Consider the following 19,435-nt stretch of genomic DNA (forward strand, 5'->3'; position numbering starts at 1 on the left):
TCCACTGCACCAACTAGCCGCCCCATCACAACTTGACTTTTATGGAAATTTTTTTTATAATTTCACTTGTAATTTCTTCATTGTGGGTGCAAATGATGGAGAGAACCTAAAAATCAAAAATCTTAAAAACAAATGTAAAACAAAAGGCTTAAATGTAAGTGGGAGAAAATATTAAAAAAAAAAAAAACTTTTGTAAAAAAAGAAAAGGGAAGCCAAAATACCTCCCAAGTCCTAAAGCCTTAAGGAACATAGAAAATGGAAAAGAGCTAACTCAGTTGTAAGTTCCATGAATCCAAAAATAAAGGGTTTGAATAATGAAAAAGATAAAGAAGAGAAATAGGGAAAATTTTTTTCAGGGAAAAGGCACAGAAAAATGAAATTAATCATTTAAAGGATAGGAAATGAGAAGGAAGGTGGCTCAATGGATAGCGCACCAGTCCTAAAGTTAGGAACACCTGAGTTCAAGTCTATTCGAAGACATTTAACACTTCCTAACTGGGCAAGTCACTTAACCCTGATTGCTTTAGCCAAAAAAAAAAAAAATTATATATATATAGGAATGTGTGTGTGTGTGTGTGTGTGTGTGTGTGTGTGTGAGTGTAGGAAAGGGGACTCTTCCTCAATTTGGAATGAATGTCACTGAAAAAAAGAAGACAAGAGCAAAATGCTCAAGATTACAATAGAAAACATTCATGGCATCTTCTAAGTAAGAACTGCTCAAGAATATATTTGACACAATACATTTTGGGATTAGACAGTATTGGAATTTTGCAATGATTATTAAAATTTATAATGGGAAGATTTCCATTTTTTGTCATTTTTTATTTCAGGTAGGTAAGAGAGGTACAAGATTTTTTTCCTATAAAAATATTTGGTTTTAAAATAAAAGTAAATTGTTAGGTATAATCTACAAGTGTAGCTAGGAGAATTCTTGATTAAAGATATAGATTTAAAAGATAGAGAATGTCATGAAAATAATTTTATGATTTCTTGTAATAACATCCTCAACACTGGTGAAAATCACAACAGGAAACCATTAATATCTGACTTCTTTAATTTTGAAATTCATACAAATGAAATCAAATGAACATTTTAAATTTACATAAAACAGAAAAATATATCAAGAAACGAATTTGCAAAGCCTGAATTTCTTTTTTGAGTAGTAATGAATTCAATAAAACATTTTTCAAAATGTCCTGTCTTATTCTATTACATGTATCATTACTGTAATAATAATTACTGTAATAATACCTTATTATTTTAGATTAGAAGATTAGAGGAAGGACAATCCTATGGCTAGTACACTTCCCACTGTTATCCTCTCTTACCCAAAATAGAAAAAAAAAAAAAAAAAAAACCAACACTTTCCAAAAAAAAAAGGTTTCACTCCAGTGTAGATTCTCTGATCTCTGGCAAGACGGAAGCTGAATCTAAAACTCTTTCCACATTGATTATATTTAAAAGGTTTCTCTCCAATGGATTCTCTTATGGTTAGCAAGACAGGAACTCTGTGTGAAAGCCTTTCCACAGTGATTACACTTTAAAAGTTTCTCTCTAGTGTGGACTCTCTGATGTTCTGCAAGCCTGTAATTACTTATGAAAGCCTTTTCACACTGATTACATTTAAAAGGTTTCTCTCCAGTGTGGATTCTCTGATGGTTAGCAAGACAGGAACTCTGTGTGAAAGCCTTTCCACAGTGATTACATTTAAAAGGTTTCTCTCGAGTGTGGATTCCTTGATGTCTAGCAAGATTGCCCTTCACCGTGAAAGTCTTTCCACAATAATTACATTTATAAGGTTTCTCTCCACTGTGGATTCCCTGATGTCTAGCAAGATGGGAGCTCCATCTAAAAGTCTTTCCACATTGATTACATTCATAAGCCTTCTCTCCAGTGTGGGTTTTCTTATGTTTTGCTAGCTGGGAGAGACCTGTAAAAGCTTTTCCACATTGATTGCATATGTAAGGCTTTCCACACTGAAGACATAAATAATGCTTCTCTCTAGGGTGGATTCTCTGATGGTCAAGCAGTAATGATATGTAATAGAAAGCTCTCCCACATTTAGTACATTTCTGAGACACCTCTCCAGGATGAGCCTTCTCTGAGCTAGCAAGAGCTGGATTCCAAACAAAGGCTTTCCCACACTGATCATATGCAAATCTTTTAATTCCAGGGTGATAAGGAAGAGATGAGTGATAGGATGAGATTGTTTCACATACACTATGTTCATCAGGTTCTTTTCTAATATTCATTTGCTGATGAGTAAAGAGATTAGAGCTCTGACTGACAGCCTTCTCACTTTTATTACTTATGGAAACCATTTCTTCAGTATCATTCCTCTGATGGCCACTGAGGTCTGAACTCCACTTCACAGCTATATTCCTTTGATTACCTGGAACCAATAGCTCTATCTCTTCAGTAAAGCATTTCTTGTATTCACTACCTTGAAGATAATCATTCCCTGAGATCATTTTCTTACAGTGATTTAGGATAGAACTCCATCTGAATCTCTTTTCAATTTCATCCAATTCACAATCACTCTTTGGAAATCTATCTACTTTGAGATTCAAATCATGCAATTCCTTCAAACTGAAGTCACAGGGATCATCTATGAACCTTTGCAGGTCATGTTCTTCCACAAAAATTCCCAGCTTTTTATTCATTTCATTTACTGTGAACCCAGTTTCTACATCTGAAGAAGACAAACATATACAAAAAATGACATACATACATACATAAACACAAATAGCAATGTTACATAAGGGTCACTGCAGCTTTTCACCAAGCTAAATATACAAAACTTCATAGATGTACTCAGTGCAAACAATGGCTTTTAACAGCCCAAGTCATTTTTAAAAGGAGACAGATTGGAGGCAGCTAGATGGTGTAGTGGATAGAGCACCAGCCCTGAAATCAGAAGAACTGAGTTCAAATCTGGCCTCAGACACTTAACACTTGCTAGCTTTATGACCCTGAGCAAGTCACTTAAACCCAATTGCCTCAGGGAAAAAAAAATAATAATAATAAAAAAGAGAGAGAGAGAATATGTGAGATGTCCATCTCAAAGTACTGGACCAATCAGAGACTTATCATCTCCCAATGAAATATACACATTCAGCAAAGGCAGGGGTCCAAGGCCAAGATGACTACCAAACACTTAATGACAGATTAGAGTCTTCTTTGTGCTGAAATAGTTTTTGCTAATTTAGAGGGAAAACTGAGCCAACAAACAATTGAAAATTGTAGAACAGATAAAGAGTAGACAGCTTTCAGAGATTTGTTGGATAGTACCACATTTACTCATCTGGGAAAAAAGTAAACACCCAAATGAGTTTGATGAAAATAAAGGGGAATCAATTGGAGAATGGCTTAATAAATTATGGTATATGAATATTATAGAATATTATTGTTCGGTAAGAAATGACCAATAGGATGATTTCAGAAAGGCTTGGAGAGACTTATACAAACTGATGCTGAGTGAAACGAGCAGGGCCAGGAGATCATTATATACTTCAACAACAATACTATATGATAATCAATTCTGATGGACATGGCCCTCTTCAGCAACAAGATAAACCAAATCAGTTCTAATGGAGCAGTAATGAACTGAACCAGTTACATCCAGCGAAAGAACTCTGGGAGATGACTAAGAACCATTACATTGAATTCCCAATCCCTCTATTTTTGTCTGTCTGCACAGGCAGGCTAACTGTACAGTATTTTAGAGTCTGATTCTTTTTGTACAGCAAAATAACGATTTGGACATGTATACTTATTGTGTATTTAATTTATACTTTAATATATTTAACATGTATTGGTCATCCTGCCATATAGGTGAGGAGAAGGGGGAAGAAGGGGAAAAATTGGAACAAAAGGTTTGGCAATTGTCAATGCTGTAAAATTACCCATACATATAATTTGTAAATAAAAAGCTATTAAAAAAAATAAAGGGAAATTCAGAAGGTATTAAATGAAAAATGAGAACTCTACAAGATTTACAAAATTACAAGTACTTTAGATTATCCATCTCTAGGAAGGCAGTGTTTAACTCTCCCAAAAGTATAAGCAAAGATTAGACATGTTAGATTTTTAGTCCAGCAAATAAAAGCAGATAAAGTTCATTTTTACATTTAGTGTAACAAGTCAAAACTCTTTTATGATGCTCTGAAGTTTATTTATGGACCAAAGACCTAAGCTGCCCAATGCTGACAGAGCTACATTGATTAGTGATAAGGGTATGATAATGGAAGAGATGAGCTGAACTGTTTCATAAAGTTCTCAACACACATCATCAACCACTGCTGAAACTATTAACCATTGATTGTAAGTCATTCTCCATTGTAAGGGTCCATTAGAGAGGTCAGGCAAGCACTACTGAGATATAAGCAGCCAATAGGAGGTGGAAAATTCTTTGACCTTGCTTGGGGCAAGATAGGCCACCTGGCAAAATTCTGTAGGACCAGGAAGAGAAATAATACCGTGGTTCAGGGAAACTATCGAGGGGATCCCATGAGGAACCCAAAAATATACTAGATAGATTAGGATCAAATTTTGATGAGAAATATTTACAGTATTTGGTGAATGCAGTTGGGGGTTTTAACATTAACCCATGGACTACTGCACATGTTGAGGCCAACCTAAAATGGAGATAGATTAGTAATCGAACTCTCAGACTATGCACCTATGATTATACATACTATGATATATGGAACCATTTAACTTAAAGGGAGATCATCCAATTGCTAAAGCACTCCCATTACATTCTTTTGGTGAGGTGAATTTTACTCAAGTGATTGGGTAAGAAAAAAAAACATGTGTAATATTTATATAGAAAACAGGCCATTCTTAGGAATGACTGATCCAAGAGTTGATATATCTGTTATAAAAATTGACTGGCCTCTTGAATGGCCGATTCAAATTCAAATAGTAACAGTTAATGGAGAAGGCTTTATGGCCCTAGCCAAGAAATACTCGTGGTGTCTTGAGGACACCAATTGCTATAACATTCAGAAAAATTTTAAAAACACAGCTCAGTTAGTCTAAGCAGATATTGCAGTTAGAAAGAGTGGAATTTTATATCTATAGAACTGTAAGGATAGTCTTTGGAGAGTTGGAACTCCCCTTTGCTTACCTCATGGATTTTTTTTTCCACAAGTTGGCTTAATTGCCCAACCCCCTACAAGTATTTATAAAACAGTGTTTATTTATAGAATGATTTGGGAAACTGCTGTCTTAATCACTAATATAGATAGTGTGTGATCTATGACCCAGGAAGAGAAGCAACATCAGATCTATTGATTCACACTCCTAAAATACAATTCAGTATTAGTAATTCAAACTTTGACTTAGGCAAAAAAATTTAAGGCTAGTATGGACTGAAGCTTTCATAGCCAAGTGTCCTTTGCTCATTATCTGTATGAATGGCAGACCATTGAAAAGGTTGGTAGATACAGATGTAGATAGTGCAACCATTAGATGTGCCAGCTGGTCTTGTAATGGGTTAAAGACCACAGCAAGTACCTATATGTCTGGCATAACAGGAACTATAATAGCTAAAAATAGTGCTATCTCTTGGGAAATGGAAATTTAAATATAAGACAGAAAAATTTATTTTACAGTTGAAAGGTCCCCCATTAATCAGTGGGGAAGAGACTTCTTAAAAGATGAAAAAATTCAAATTTCATTAGGCATAAGACAGAAAAGATTTAACGAAGGACATTTACAAGCTTCTCTAAGCTCTTGGAATCCCCTTGACTTTGTTATAAAAAGGAAATTTGGGGAATGGAGAATGTTTATTGATCCGAGAAAATTAAATGGACACATGGAGACAGCAGAAGTTCTTCAGCTTGGGCTTCCACCTTCTCCATTGCTTGAGGAATGATCTTTTAAGATTAAGAATTTTATTTCTCTAGATAAGGAGGATATGAAGAAATGTATCGTTCCGGTGCCCAGCATTAATTCAGCTGAGCCTTATAAAGGATTTGAATGGACGGCCTTGTCACATGGCCTAAAGAACAGCTCTACTTTGAATCAAAGGCATGTGGCTGATGACCCTGCCCTTGTGAAAAAAGTATCACCAAGAATTAAGGTGGTACTACCTTTAAGAGGAAATGGTGCTTTAAACTCACAATACCAGCTTTAAAAAGAAGCTCTAGAGGCTCTAAAAGAGATTGAATTGGTTTCATCTAATATGGCTGAAAAAATAACTAAAAAAGTATTGAAAATATCAAATTTTGTTATAAAAAAGGCACCCATAGAAATCCTTCATCAAGGAGACAACATGAAGTGGGTGAACTTCCCAGCACAATCAGATAAAAAACTTACATTTTACCCAGTGTTTGTGGTTAGAATTTCAATAAAAGCCATTGAGAAAGTAGTAAAATTATCTGGGACAAGACCTGGTGAATTATATCTCTCTCATACCAGTGCACAAATTGATGCATATTGTGAAACCATCCCAGAGTGGAAAAGTTTATTGGCTACAGCTCTAAGCCTTGCCCATGGGTATGTAAAAATAATTTTTGATTCAGCTTATTCAATAGATGTTCAATAGATGTGGTACAAAGAATTGCCACAGCTCAAAATTTATAGTTTTTAATATATATTATCAGCTCTTTAAAGAATTTCGAGGGTGAGTGAGAAAGCACTCAGATAAACATTATATCCTACACACCCATTTTCAGAGTGGACTTTCAAATCATATCTTTTATAATGAGGCTGATAGTGTCTTATATTTGCAAATTGTGATAACTATAGGGAAGCTAGGAGCATGGCAAAAGGCTATACAGCTTATCTTTCTTTTCACTCTCCTATGCTCCCTATAGAACAAAACCCTTATGGTTTGAAATTTAATGTGTTAAGACCAATGGACATTACTCATTTTAAAAGGCAGAGCATCCATGTTACTGTGGATATACATTCTCAATTCTTCATGGCTTCACTCCAATCTGGAGAAGCAGTAAGGCATGTGAGCAACCATATTTCCATTGTAGGAATCTCACATGCATTTAAGAAAAGTTATGAATTGGCTTACAAATTTTCTGCCGTTAGGTCTTTTTGCACTGAATTTGACTTTGCCCATTCCATTGGCATTTCTTATAATCCTACTAGCCAAGTCATTACTGGACAGATTATTCATATACCCAAGATGTTATCTTTTAAACAAGAGATGGGAATTTTGGGATATGCCCGAGATGTGGCAATTCATACATGGGATTACTTACAATTTAAAATTTATTTTGATTTTACATTTTTAAACTCTTTTGCTTTTACTTTTAAAATTATTTTGATTTTACATTTTAAAATTATATTGGTTTTACATTTTAAAATTATTTTGGTTTTACGTTCTTAAATTATTTTGATTTTACATTTTTTAATTATTTTGGTTTTACATTTTAAATTCTTTGGATTTTACCTTAGCAACGCACTTCTGGTATACACAGAAAGTGCAGCTAAGTGACAGATTGACTGACTTTTGTTTGTCTTTTTGAGAAGAACTTTCTTCTCATAGTGATGTGGAAAGGCTTGGATGGCATTTGGAAAGGCCCAAATTGGTCAGGGTTTGGGGCCCCAGGTACATTCTTTTCATTCTAGATGCAGACCTAATAGCAGAGGAATGGATCCCCACCAGAGACATTTGTGACCTGGGGATCCAAGAGAAGTACCAGACAACAGCCCAGAGGGACCAGCCAGATGTCGGCATCCCTCCCGACGCTGATGGCAGCCATGTCCCTCCTGACCGTGACACCAGAGACAGCAGGCACAGCTCCAGTGCAGCAGATGAAATGGACTGTCTTGGGTTATAAGCAATATAAACAGACTGTAAATGAACAATGGGCCTGCTTGCTTCCCCCATGGCTACTGGCCATTTGGTGGCCTGGGGAGAGGCTTTGCCCTGTGCTTTCTATTTAAGGGCTATGCTTTTAAATTAGCGGGTGAAAAACCAACATGCCCACGCGTTAATATTATTGAGACAATGTCACGGGACATGACTTTGCTTATGGGCACCTTTGTGTTTTGCACCTTTATCTGTGATTTCTTTCAAAAGATGTATACAAGTGCACTAGAATTGTGACAGACTAGAATTGTGGCAACTGTACTAGAAATGTGAGAATTGTGACATCCTATCTCATTGACATCCTGCCTCTTTGGTATCTTCTCTCCTTGGGCATGTGAGGGGGTTAATTGGACTGTTGCTTCCTGCCTCTTTGAGCACGGTACTCAGTGCTCTTGTTGATCAAGCCAACTACAGCTGATGCTAAGTAGCTTGACATGGAACGATCGGTGCCTGCTTTGAAAGAAAGGGGACTGTAAGGTCCATTAGAAAGGTCAGGCAAGCAGGAAGTGGGCCAGTGGTCTCAAGGTCCCCGGATGTGATTGGAATTGAGTACTTAGGGACTTTCTTCTTGGGTAGGACCTCCAGCCATGGCGGGAATCCCAAAATCTTACTCTGAGATCTGTCAAGTTCGGGAGATAATTTTCATCATTGATTGGCTAGTGCCTGTGACCTCGTAGACAAGATATAAGCTTGGAGCAGGAAGCACTCTCTTTGCCAGCTGTCTTTTTCCACCTGGAGCTTGGTTTGGAGAGATACTAGGAGTGCAAGAGGTCATAGAGTGAGGTGTAGACTACGCGAATAAAGTCTAAGGCTTGTTTGCCAAAACTCTCGGGTGCTCTGTTGTGTTCAAATTGTGTCCGTATGAGATAGCAGGAGGACTTCTGAGGACCTCAAAACCGAGGTAAGATTGATCTTGTATTTACCAGAGAACCTTCTGATTGGGCCTAGGAATCGGGGAGATTAGCCATGGTTGAGTGCAAGAAAGGCCTCAACACTCCATTTTAGCCATTCATGAATTGATGGCATCCCTACAGTCTCTGGCTCTCTGTTACCCAAAAAAAGAGCTCTTATCAATCTTTTAAAACACATAAATTTGCTTCTTTTTTCCCTAATTATCTTGGCAAACAGACCTTATATTGTACTTTGGAGACAAAGAGTATATAGTTTTATAAGTCTTTTGCCATAATTCCAGATTGTCTCCAAATTGAGCGGATCAGTTCATAATTTCAGCAATATATTAGTGTTCCCAACACGATATCAAAATGGGGTTTTTGATTGCATTTCCCTAATCAATAATAATCAATAATCTCATATGGCTGTAAACAGTTTTAATTTCTTCATCAGAAATTACCTGTTCCTATCCCTTTGAATATTTGAGACAGGAGATCTTCATCTGTGAAGTTTTCTTTAGAACAGGGCCCTTTGTTCTTCAATTACCTCACCTTGCCCTTCACCTTGCAAGAGCTAAAAACTTTGGAGGCTGAGACCCCAGGCCAATGCAGATGCCCCCAGGGCTTGCTCTTGTCTAACTTAGCAGAATCAGCCTAGAGTACATAGAACTTCATTTCGGTCAAATCTCTACTTAGGGAGAGGAGATCCTTCCTATGATCCTATTAAGGTCCTGTCAACTTCTGGCATTTTAGTGACAAATGCTGCTCAAAATGAATTTTGAGGCATTTGTTTTTTGTTTTAGGGGATGGTCCTCGGGAGCTAAGTATTTCCTGTCCTATTTTGCCTCTCCCATTCTTTTTAGCATGTTTTCAAGGAATTTACCTAACGAATGTGGCAGTAATGTCAGCTACCTGACTGAGGGTGAATTATGTAACTCAAAAAGGCTCCAGCTAAGACCAAAATGGATGGAGACTTGGTACACTCAGATGACTGAGTGCTCAATTCAATTTCTGGGATGCAACACAGTTTGTTTCATTTCTGTACTGTTTGTGCTCATTTTGAACTGATGATGAACACCAAGAAAAGAGAGAAAATGGTCCTTACCCAGGGACACCAGATTCTGGACATTCTCCAGCGTGACCTCCTTGTAGAGCTCCTTCTGAGAAGGGTCCAGGAGCCCCCACTCCTCCTCAGTGAAATCCACCACAATATCCTTGATTGTCACCAATTCCTAAACCATCAAAAGTCACTTGATTTGCTGCTGAAAGATCCTCCAGAATTCATCCAGTCCTACTCTCATCAACTTAGAGGAAGAAGCAGAAGTAGAGATGGGAATTGCCTAAAACTCATAAAACTCTTAGGAGTGTCAGAGCCCAAACTTGGAACCAGGTATTAAGAGCCCAGTGGAATATTGAGAAAAGCATTTTCTATTTCAAATGAGAGTCATGTTGGATAATAAAAGTTGGGGAAAATATCTTAATATAAAATGCTTCCCTCAAAAGAATCAGGGAGAATAAATGAATTCTATAGAACCTGTAGAGGTGAAAGAGAGAAGTTGATGAGACATTCCTCCCCACAGGAGTGTCTTAAGTCATTACATATGAAAAAAAAATTCTATGAAGAGTTTGTTAGAACCTCGTAAATCTGTATTCTGGGGAAGAAATCATAAGCAGTGATTGCTGAGGAGAGAACAAAGAAATTATCTAGTAAATTTCCTATGATTCTAAAATGAAATCTAAATTAGATGGAAGCAGGAAAAGAATTTTAAAGGGAATCTGGCCTCAACTAGCTGGTATGAGACTCTTCCCAGACAAGTTGATGAAACTTCATCTCTTCTCATACAGTGAGTTTATTAATGAAATGTGTTTTGTGAGAGATGATTAATTGGGACATTAACTGTCTCCTAGAAATCTGTGCTTGCACTCCCCAGGTAGGTCTCAGCCAGGAGGTCAGAGAGATCAGGAGGCCGACCTGGACTCGTAAGTGCCCGGCCTCCAAGGAACGAGAAGGGGTCTTTGACACCACATTCCTTGCTCCTGATCAGGCTATCCTGGCTGGGGAGATCTTTGAATCTGTCCAATCCTTATTCTGTGACTGCTTCCTGCTCATTATTTTTTGCCACCCAATCCCAATTTCTTTCCTTCTTTAACATACAATCATGTCCTCCAAAGCTTAGGATCCAGACTTTTACAGATCTAGTACTAAGAGTTTTCAAAGTGAATTTTGAAGAAAACATCACTGACTTCATTTAATGCTATGCTGCCATTCTCTTATCAATGTACTAGATGTCCCCTTCAGTATCTCTCGTCCCCCAAGCACTGTGAGAAAACTCAGAGCACTCACTTCCGGTCCTGTTACTGTCTAAAAAGGCAAAAAGGATTTAGCAAATGTTGCCAAAGTATCTGAGTAATAGGGCAGTTATTTTTTTTTTCTTTTTTTTTGTTGTTGAGGAAATTGGGATGAAGTGACTTGCCCAGGTTCACACAACTAGGAAGTTTTAAGTGTCTGAGGCCAGATTTGAATTCAGGTCCTCCTGACTTCAGGGGTGGTGCTCTCTCCACTGTGCCACCTAGCTGACCCAGTTATTTTTTTCTTCCTGTGTTTTCTAGCTCTGACAGAAATAACTATGATAAAGACTTTTGAAACCTGAATTCCCAATTCACATTTTCTTCTTTTGGTAAAGATGTACTTTTCAAGAATGATGGGAAATTATTTTTCCAGCAAATTTCTCTGATGAAGGCCACATTTCCCAAATACATCAGTTCTCTAGAACTAAATCAAATGTATTACTGTTCCTCAACTGAGAAATGATCAAAGGAAATGAACAGTTTTTAGATGACGAAATCAAATAGATGTAGGAAAATGAAGTACTCTAAATCATTTTTGATTAGCAAAATGCAAATAAAAACAGCTCAGAAGTACCAGCTCACATCTATCAGATTGACCAGTAAGACAAAAAATCATCAATGCTAGAAAGAATGTGGGAATACTGGGACCCTAGTGCACTGAAAAGGAAATGAGAAGTGATCCAAGGTTTCTGGAGAGCAACTTAGAAACATGAACAAAGGGCAAGCAAACTCTGCAAATCTTTAGATCTAACAATACCACCACTAGGTCTATATGATTCCACAGAGATTACAAAAAGAGGGAAAGGACCTACATGTGTAAAAATATTCACAGCAGCCCTTTTTCTGGAGGCAACATTGTGGAAATTGAGGGCATGAATCCTATCAACTGGAGAATGGCTGAACAAGCAGTGCTGTAGGAATATAATAAATTGGTATTGTAAAATAAGAAATGATGAAGAGGCAGATTTCAGAAAGAACTACAAAACCAAACTGATGCAAACTGAAATGAGCAGAGCCAGGAAAAGATTGCATACAGAATCAGCAACTGAGTGTGGTGAGCAACTATGAAGGACTCGGCTCTTCTCAGAAGCACAAGGATCTAAGGCAATTGTAAGACTCAAGAAGGAAAAGGTTTTTTCCTAAATAAAGAACTGATGGACTCTGAAGGTGATTGAAGAACGTAGCTTTTAGTTACTTTATTCTTTTTTTCTCCTCTCTTGATCTTTTTCATTTTTCACAACTCTGATTAATAGGGAAATAAGTTTTAAATGACAGCATGTTTACAGCTACATCAAGTTGCCCACCGCTTTAGGAAGAGCGAAAAAGGGATGGAGAAAAATCTAGAACTCAAAATCTTATAAAGATGAACGTTGCAAATTGTCATGACATGAAATTGAAAATAATTTCAAACAAACAAGCATTCGGGTCCTAACCAGATCTTAGCTCAGACTTCTTTATCTGTCTATGAGACCAACAAATCCAACCCAAAGCCCAGGTCAGGTAAGGAGGAGAGACTGTGTCTGTGACATCTGAGGAAATGTAACCCCCCAGTCATGGCGTCTGTCACACCCTCCCGGGGATAAATAACCCACAGTTTACTCTCTGGCTGGACCCTGAGCTCCCTGACTCTGACTTTCCCTACCAAGGATCCTGACAATTCCCACAACAGGATCAATGAGACCATCTTTATGTGGCTCCCGGCACATGGCAGACACCACAACCCCCACCCCGGCCTTCTCCCACCTTAGTCTTCCTCTCTGCCCCAGGGACGTTGGGCTCCTGGCTTATGCTTACTTTTTTTTTTTTTTTTTTTTTTTTTTTTTTTTTTTTAAATTTTTTTTATTTAATAATTACATTATATTTACACTCATTTCTGTTCCGATTTTTTTTTTTCCCCTCCCTCCCTCCACCCCCTCCCCTAGATGGCAAGCAGTCCTTTATATGTTGGATATGTTGCAGTATATCCTAGATACAATATATGTTTGCAGAACCGAACAGTTCTCTTGTTGCATAGGGAGAATTGGATTCAGAAGGTATAAATAATCCGGGAAGAGAAACAAAAATGCAGATAGTTCACATTCGTTTCCCAGTGTTCTTTCTTTGGGTGTAGCTGCTTTTGTCCGTCATTTATCAATTGAAACTCAGGTCTCTTTGTCAAAGAAATCCACTTCCATCAAAATATGTCCTCATACAATATCGTTGTCGAAGTGTATAATGATCTCCTGGTTCTGCTCATTTCACTTAGCATCAGTTCATGTAGGTCTCTCCAAGCCTCTCTGTATTCATCCTGCTGGTCATTTCTTACAGAACAATAATATTCCATAACATTCATATACCACAATTTACCCAGCCATTCTCCAATTGATGGGCATCCATTCATTTTCCAGTTTCTAGCCACTACAAACAGGCTGCTACAAACATTTTGGCACATACAGGTCCCTTTCCCTTCTTTAGTATTTCTTTGGGATATAAGCCCAATAGAAACACTGCTGGATCAAAGGATATGCACATTTTGATAATTTTTTGGGCATAATTCCAGATTGCTCTCCAGAATGGTTGGATTCGTTCACAACTCCACCAACAATGCATTAGTGTCCCAGTTTTCCCGCATCCCCTCCAACATTCATCGTTATTTTTTCCTGTCATCTTAGCCAATCTGACAGGTGTGTAGTGGTATCTCAGAGTTGTCTTAATTTGCATTTCTCTGATCAATAATGATTTGGAACACTCTTTCATATGAGTGGTAATAGTTTCAATCTCATCCTCTGAAAATTGTCTGTTCATATCCTTTGACCATTTATCAATTGAGAATGGCTTGATTTCTTATAAATTTGAGTCAGTTCTCTATATATTTTGGAAATGAGGCCTTTATCAGAACCTTTAACTGTGAAAATGTTTTCCCAGTTTGTCGCTTCCCTTCTAATCTTGTTTGCATTAGTTTTATTTGTACAAAGGCTTTTTAATTTGATGTAATCGAAATTTTCTATTCTGTGATCAGTAATGGTCTCTAGTTCATCTTTGGTCACAAATTTCTTTCTCCTCCACAAGTCTGAGAGATAAACTATTCTATGTTCCTCTAATTTATTTATAGTCTCGTTCTTTATGCCTAGGTCATAGACCCATTTTGATCTTATCTTGGTATATGGTGTTAAGTGTGGGTCCATGCCTGGCTTATGCTTAACCAGGACCCTCTGTCCCCTGACCCTGGGCCTTTTCACTGGCTTCTCTCCTGTTTGCACCGGCCTCCTCCCTCCCCTCCTGCTTCCTTCCCATCTCAGCTAAATTCTCCCTTTCTGTAACAGCTTTTCCTGCCCCCAAACGGCCGAACCTTCCCTCGGAGAGTAGCTCCCATCTACACTGCCCAGCGCAGGTGTGGACACAGCTCAGGAGCTGTTTTCTCCCCCGGGGAGCTCCGCGACGGCAGGATCTGGTTTTTTTTTTCTTTACCTTCCTCTGCATCCTTGGTGGTTCGCCCAGAGCTTGGGCCAGAGGAGCTGTTTTCTAAACATTTATTGATTTGATCTGAGACCTGGCAAAGGAGACAGGACTCAGAGAGCCCTGGGAGCTGCCTGACAGGGCAGGAAATGGGCAGCGCCAGGGGGTGATTCGGGCCCTGCTGCCAGCCCTGCCGGGGCCCCTCCCTCTGACAGGAAGAAGCTTCCTGGGCTCTCTTGGGCTCCCCCTGGGCAGGGGCTGCTCACTCTGGGGAGGGGCTGCACTCACCTGGAAAGAGGGTCTCAGGCTATCAGGGGCCATATCTTTGGTTCCGGGTTTGGGTCCTGTTCCAGCTGCCCTGGGGAGGGAGGGGGGCCCCAGAGGAGGGTGGAGTCAGACTTCTCTGCCCAGGCTGATGCTGACCTGCCCACAAGGAGAAAGAGAGAGCCCTGAGGGCAGGGAAGGTGGAGAGAGGCTGCTCCCCAGGAGGAGGCCCAGAGATTTCAAAAAGGAGGCAGAGAGGTCCCCTGTGGGGGCGGGGAGACCCTCCCAGGACCCCAGGTCTGGACACCAAGATCTGCGTACTGCGGTGAAGGGCAGCCCTGGGAGCATGAGGCCCATGGGGTCCCGATCACAAAGCCTTCACCCAAATCCCTGGAAGGCCACTGTGACCCTGGCCAAGCCCTTGGTCCCTGCCTGCCTCAGTTTCCCCATCTGTCACGTGGGACCCCCACCTGCCCAAGGCCCCAGAAATGACAGAGGTCCCATGACCACCAGCAGGGAAATAGCAGAGCCCCAGTCCCCCTCCTGCCAGGAAACCTCCTCCACCCCCACTGTTCCAGGCAAAAAGAAAGGACGGGGCAGAGTTCACAGGACGAGCTGCATATAGAGAGCACTTCCTGTATCCCAGGCCCGGCCCTTAGTGTTTTACAGAAGGGATCTCATGGGAGGTAAAGGGGAACAGGCTGCTCTCACCCCCTTTTCGCACCGGAGGAAACTGAGGCACGGGTGTAAAGCCATGGAATCCTCACCTTCCCCAAAGTGTGAGAAGCCCCACTGGCGGCCGGCGAGGCGATACTGGGGGCTCAGCGGGGGAGGGGCCAGTTGGGCTCCCCAAGAAACACTCCGCAGTGCCCGCCCCCCCCCAAGCCACAGGGAGGCACAAGCACGCCCCGCCCCCATCCCATGCAGGGGCAATCTCAGGGCTCCGGCCCCAGTGCAGCCCCGCCCACGCACACTCAGGCACACCCCCCTCCCCCCACGCACAAAGCTCAGTTACACGCCCCCGCGCTTAGCTACTGCATGTTTGCTTTTCCACGGGCGCCCCTCTCAGGCGCGCGCACCCCCACGCTCGGAGCCGCACTTCCGCGCCAGATTTCCACACTGCTCAAGATCGCCCCGAACTGGCGCGGAATGGGAGGAGCCGTAAGAAGGAAAAGGGACGTCCAAGGCCGCGCCTGCACCTCTTGGGACTCCCGGCATGCCCTGGGGCTCAGCAGCTCAGGGGCGGAGGCGGGAGTGACGTCACCAGGCGGCCTTCTTTGATACAGTGAAGACTTTATCCCGATTCCCTTTATTCCTGGTTCCGTCCCTCCTTCTTTCCTGGAGGTTCCCAAGCCTTTGGGGATGAGCTGGGATGGAACGTGGGGTTCCGTACAAGAAAGAGACCCGGATGTGATGGGAAATTCCCGATGGGAGAGTGCATGTGGAAGTTCTGTGTTCGATCATTTGCATAATTACAAATGAGGGCTCGGCCCCCCCTTCTCCTGGGAGGGGCCTCTGGCCACGGGACCTGCGCCCTTCCCCCCTTCAGTGAGGAGGGACAGGGAACCCCTCTCTTGCTCAGCCCTCTCAGGCCCCGCCGCGGGTTTGATGCCGTTTCTGTTCCTTTGGACATTTCCCCCGGGACAGCCGCTCATCCCTCCGTCCGTGGGGGGGAGTGAGCCTCCCTCCAAGCTGCCCCCCTGAAACACGGGTCTCTGGCCCCCCTTTAAGCGCCTCCTTCAGCCCCGTTGAGAAAGTGGTAAAAACCCCCCGTGTGTTTTTACTTTTCAAATCCGCGCTGGGGCTTTAAGAGCCAAGTCCTTACTATGCTCAAAATGAAAATTAATAGAACAAGGGCTAGTTTGCCTATCAGATTTTTGGAGACGAGAGAAGTTTTTGCACAAACAAACCAACACAACTAAAATTAGAAAGCAAACAAAACACTAGGTAAAAATTTCAGACCCGTGTTTCTCATAGAGACCTTATTTCTAATTATATGATGAATTGAGTCAAATTTATAAGAATTCAAGTCATTCACCAATGTTGGAGGGATTGTGGGAAAACTGGGACACTGATACATTGTTGGTGGAATTGTCAACGAATCCAGCCATTCTAGAGAGCAGTTTGGAACTATGCTCAAAAAGTTATCAAACTGCATATCCTTTGGCCAGTAGTGTTACTAGTGGGCTTATATCCCAAAGAGATACTAAAGAAGGGAAAGGGACCCATATGTGCAAAATGTTTGTGGCCGCCCTGTTTGTAGTGGCCAGAAACTGGAAAATGAATGGATGCCCATCAATGGAGAATGGCTGGGTAAATTGTGATATGTGAATTGCATGGAATATTATTGTTCTGTAAGGAATGACCAGCAGGATGAATACAGAGAGGCTGGAGATACTTATATGAACTGATGCTGAGTGAAACGAGCAGGACCAGGAGATCATTATACACTGCAACAAGATTATACAATGATCAATTCTGATGGATGTAGCTCTTTTCAACAATGAGATGATTCAAACCAGTTCCAACTGTTCAGTAATGAAGAGAATCAGCTACACCCAGAAAGAGAATTATGGGAAATGAGTGTGGACCACAACATAGCATTCCTACTCTTTCTGTTATTGTGTGCTTGCATTTTGTTTTCCTTCTCAAGTTTTTTTTTCCTTTCTTTCTAGATGCCATTTTTCTTGTGTAGCAGATAACTGTATAAATATGTATACATATATTGAATTTAACCTATATTTTAACATTTTTAACATGTATTGGACTACCTGCCATTTAGGGGAAGGGGTGGGGGGAAAGAAGGGAAAAGTTGGAACAGAAGTTTTTGCAAGGGTCAATGTTGAAAAATTACCTAGGTATATGTTTTGTAATAAAAAGCTATAATAATAATTTTTTAAAATTAAAAAAAAAGAATTCAAGTCATTTCCCAATTGATAAACAGTCAAAAGATATAAACAATTTTTAACTAAATTAAAGCCATCTATAATCATATGAAAAAATGCTGTAAATCACTATTGATCAGGGAAATGCAAATTAAAACAATCCTGGGGTACCACTCCACACATCTCAGATTGGCTAAGATTACAGCAAAAGGTAATAAGTGTTGAAGGGTTAGTGGGCAAACTGGGACACTAATGCTTTTTTGGTGGAGTAGTGAACTCATCCCACCATTCTGGAGCAATTTGGAGCTATACCCAAAGAGCTATAAAACTGTGCATTGCCTTTGAGGCAGCAGTGTTATTCCTGGGTCTGTATCCCAAAGTCTCAAATGTGCAATAATGTTTGTAGCAGCTCTTTATGTAGTGGCAAGGAATTGGAAAATGAGTAGATGCCAAGCAGTTGAGAAACGGCTGAACAAGTTGTTGTATATGAAGATAATGGAATGTTATTGTTGTATAAAAAATGGTGAGTAAACTGATTTTAGAAAGCCCTGGAAAGATTTATACAAACTGATCCTGAGTGAAACAAGCAGAACCAGGAAAACACTATGTACAGAGCTAGCAAGAATGTGCAATGATCACCTGATGAAAGACTTGGTTCTTCTCAGAGGTGCAGTGATCCAAGGGAATCTCAACAGACTTTGAATAGAAAATGCCATCTACATCCAGAAAAAGAACTATGGAAATTTAATGTAAATCAACACATGCTATATTCATTTCTTTTTTCTGTTGGTTTTTTTTTTTCCCCTCTCCCATTGTTTTTCCCTTTTGTTCTGATTTCTCTCCCAACATTATTTATAAAGCAAAGTGTATCAAAAATTAGTTAATTTTTTTAAAAAGAATTTTTCCTGAAGAATCCTTTTCCTGAAGCATTAGGCTCACTTTTGCTGGGTAGGTGATTCCTGATCATAAATCTAGCTCCATTATTGTCTAATACATTATATTCCAACCCCTTTTGTAATGTTCAGACTAGCTCTCTGGAGGACCTCAGGATCAGCCCAAGTCCTTGGTTTTAGTGGAGGAGTGAAGAAAGCAGGAGCGTCACCATGTGGTGGAATCTGGGGTCTGGAGTCTGGTGCCTGAAGTTTTCTCTGAGAGCTGGAGCTGAGAGAGTCTTCTGTGTCTGAAACGTCCTTTAAATACTCCAATACAATGATATCACTACATCACACTGAGCATCAGCAACTGTAGCCATTACTGCTCAAGTGCCAACTACAGTAGCATTACATCACCACAGCACATTAAGTATATGTACTTAAGTAATTGCATCATTAGGTAGAGAATCATTATCTCATCAATCATATTGAGTCTTAAGTACACCTTTTCAAAGTACTGGCCCGCTATATCCCCTTTAGTTCTTTAATGTGGAAGCAGACAGATATTTTGTCATCCTGACTCTGGTTCCACTGTACTTGAATTGTTTCTTTCTGGATGCTTGCAATATGTTCTTGACTTTGGAGTTCTAACATTTGGCTATGATGTTCCTAGGAGTGTTCATCTTGTGTTCTCTTTCAATAGGTGGTCAGTAGATTTCTTTCAATTCAGTAGAAATTAAATAGAATATCAGGACAGCTTTCCTTGATAATTTCTTGAATGAAGATGTCCAGGTCCTTTTTTTTTTTTCTTTTGATCATGGTTTTTTGGTAGACCAACAAGTTAAATTATCTCTCCTTAAGAACAACAAGAATAGAAAATAAGTATACAGTCCAAGGAAAATG

At 40.1% G+C, this 19,435-nt stretch overlaps 1 protein-coding gene across 7 annotated transcripts in view; it reads right to left on the minus strand.

The window, feature by feature from the left end:
• LOC127556776 (zinc finger protein 664-like) overlaps positions 1–16,564 on the minus strand; it is a 33,509-nt gene extending 16,945 nt beyond the window's left edge. For 2 of the 7 annotated variants that reach the window (XM_051990203.1, XM_051990204.1), the window contains exons 1-2: positions 14,800–15,475; positions 9,833–9,959 (exon numbers count right to left, since the gene is read on the minus strand). In XM_051990203.1, coding sequence (XP_051846163.1) covers positions 9,833–9,959; positions 14,800–14,832 — 160 coding nt within the window. In that variant the 5' untranslated portion in view covers positions 14,833–15,475. The other 5 variants (XM_051990201.1, XM_051990199.1, XM_051990200.1 and 2 more) reach the window with 5 other exon arrangements.
• Positions 16,565–19,435: the final 2,871 nt, after the last annotated feature.

This window comes from Antechinus flavipes, chromosome 3 (genome assembly GCF_016432865.1).
Source record: "Antechinus flavipes isolate AdamAnt ecotype Samford, QLD, Australia chromosome 3, AdamAnt_v2, whole genome shotgun sequence".
NCBI lineage: Eukaryota > Metazoa > Chordata > Mammalia > Dasyuromorphia > Dasyuridae > Antechinus > Antechinus flavipes.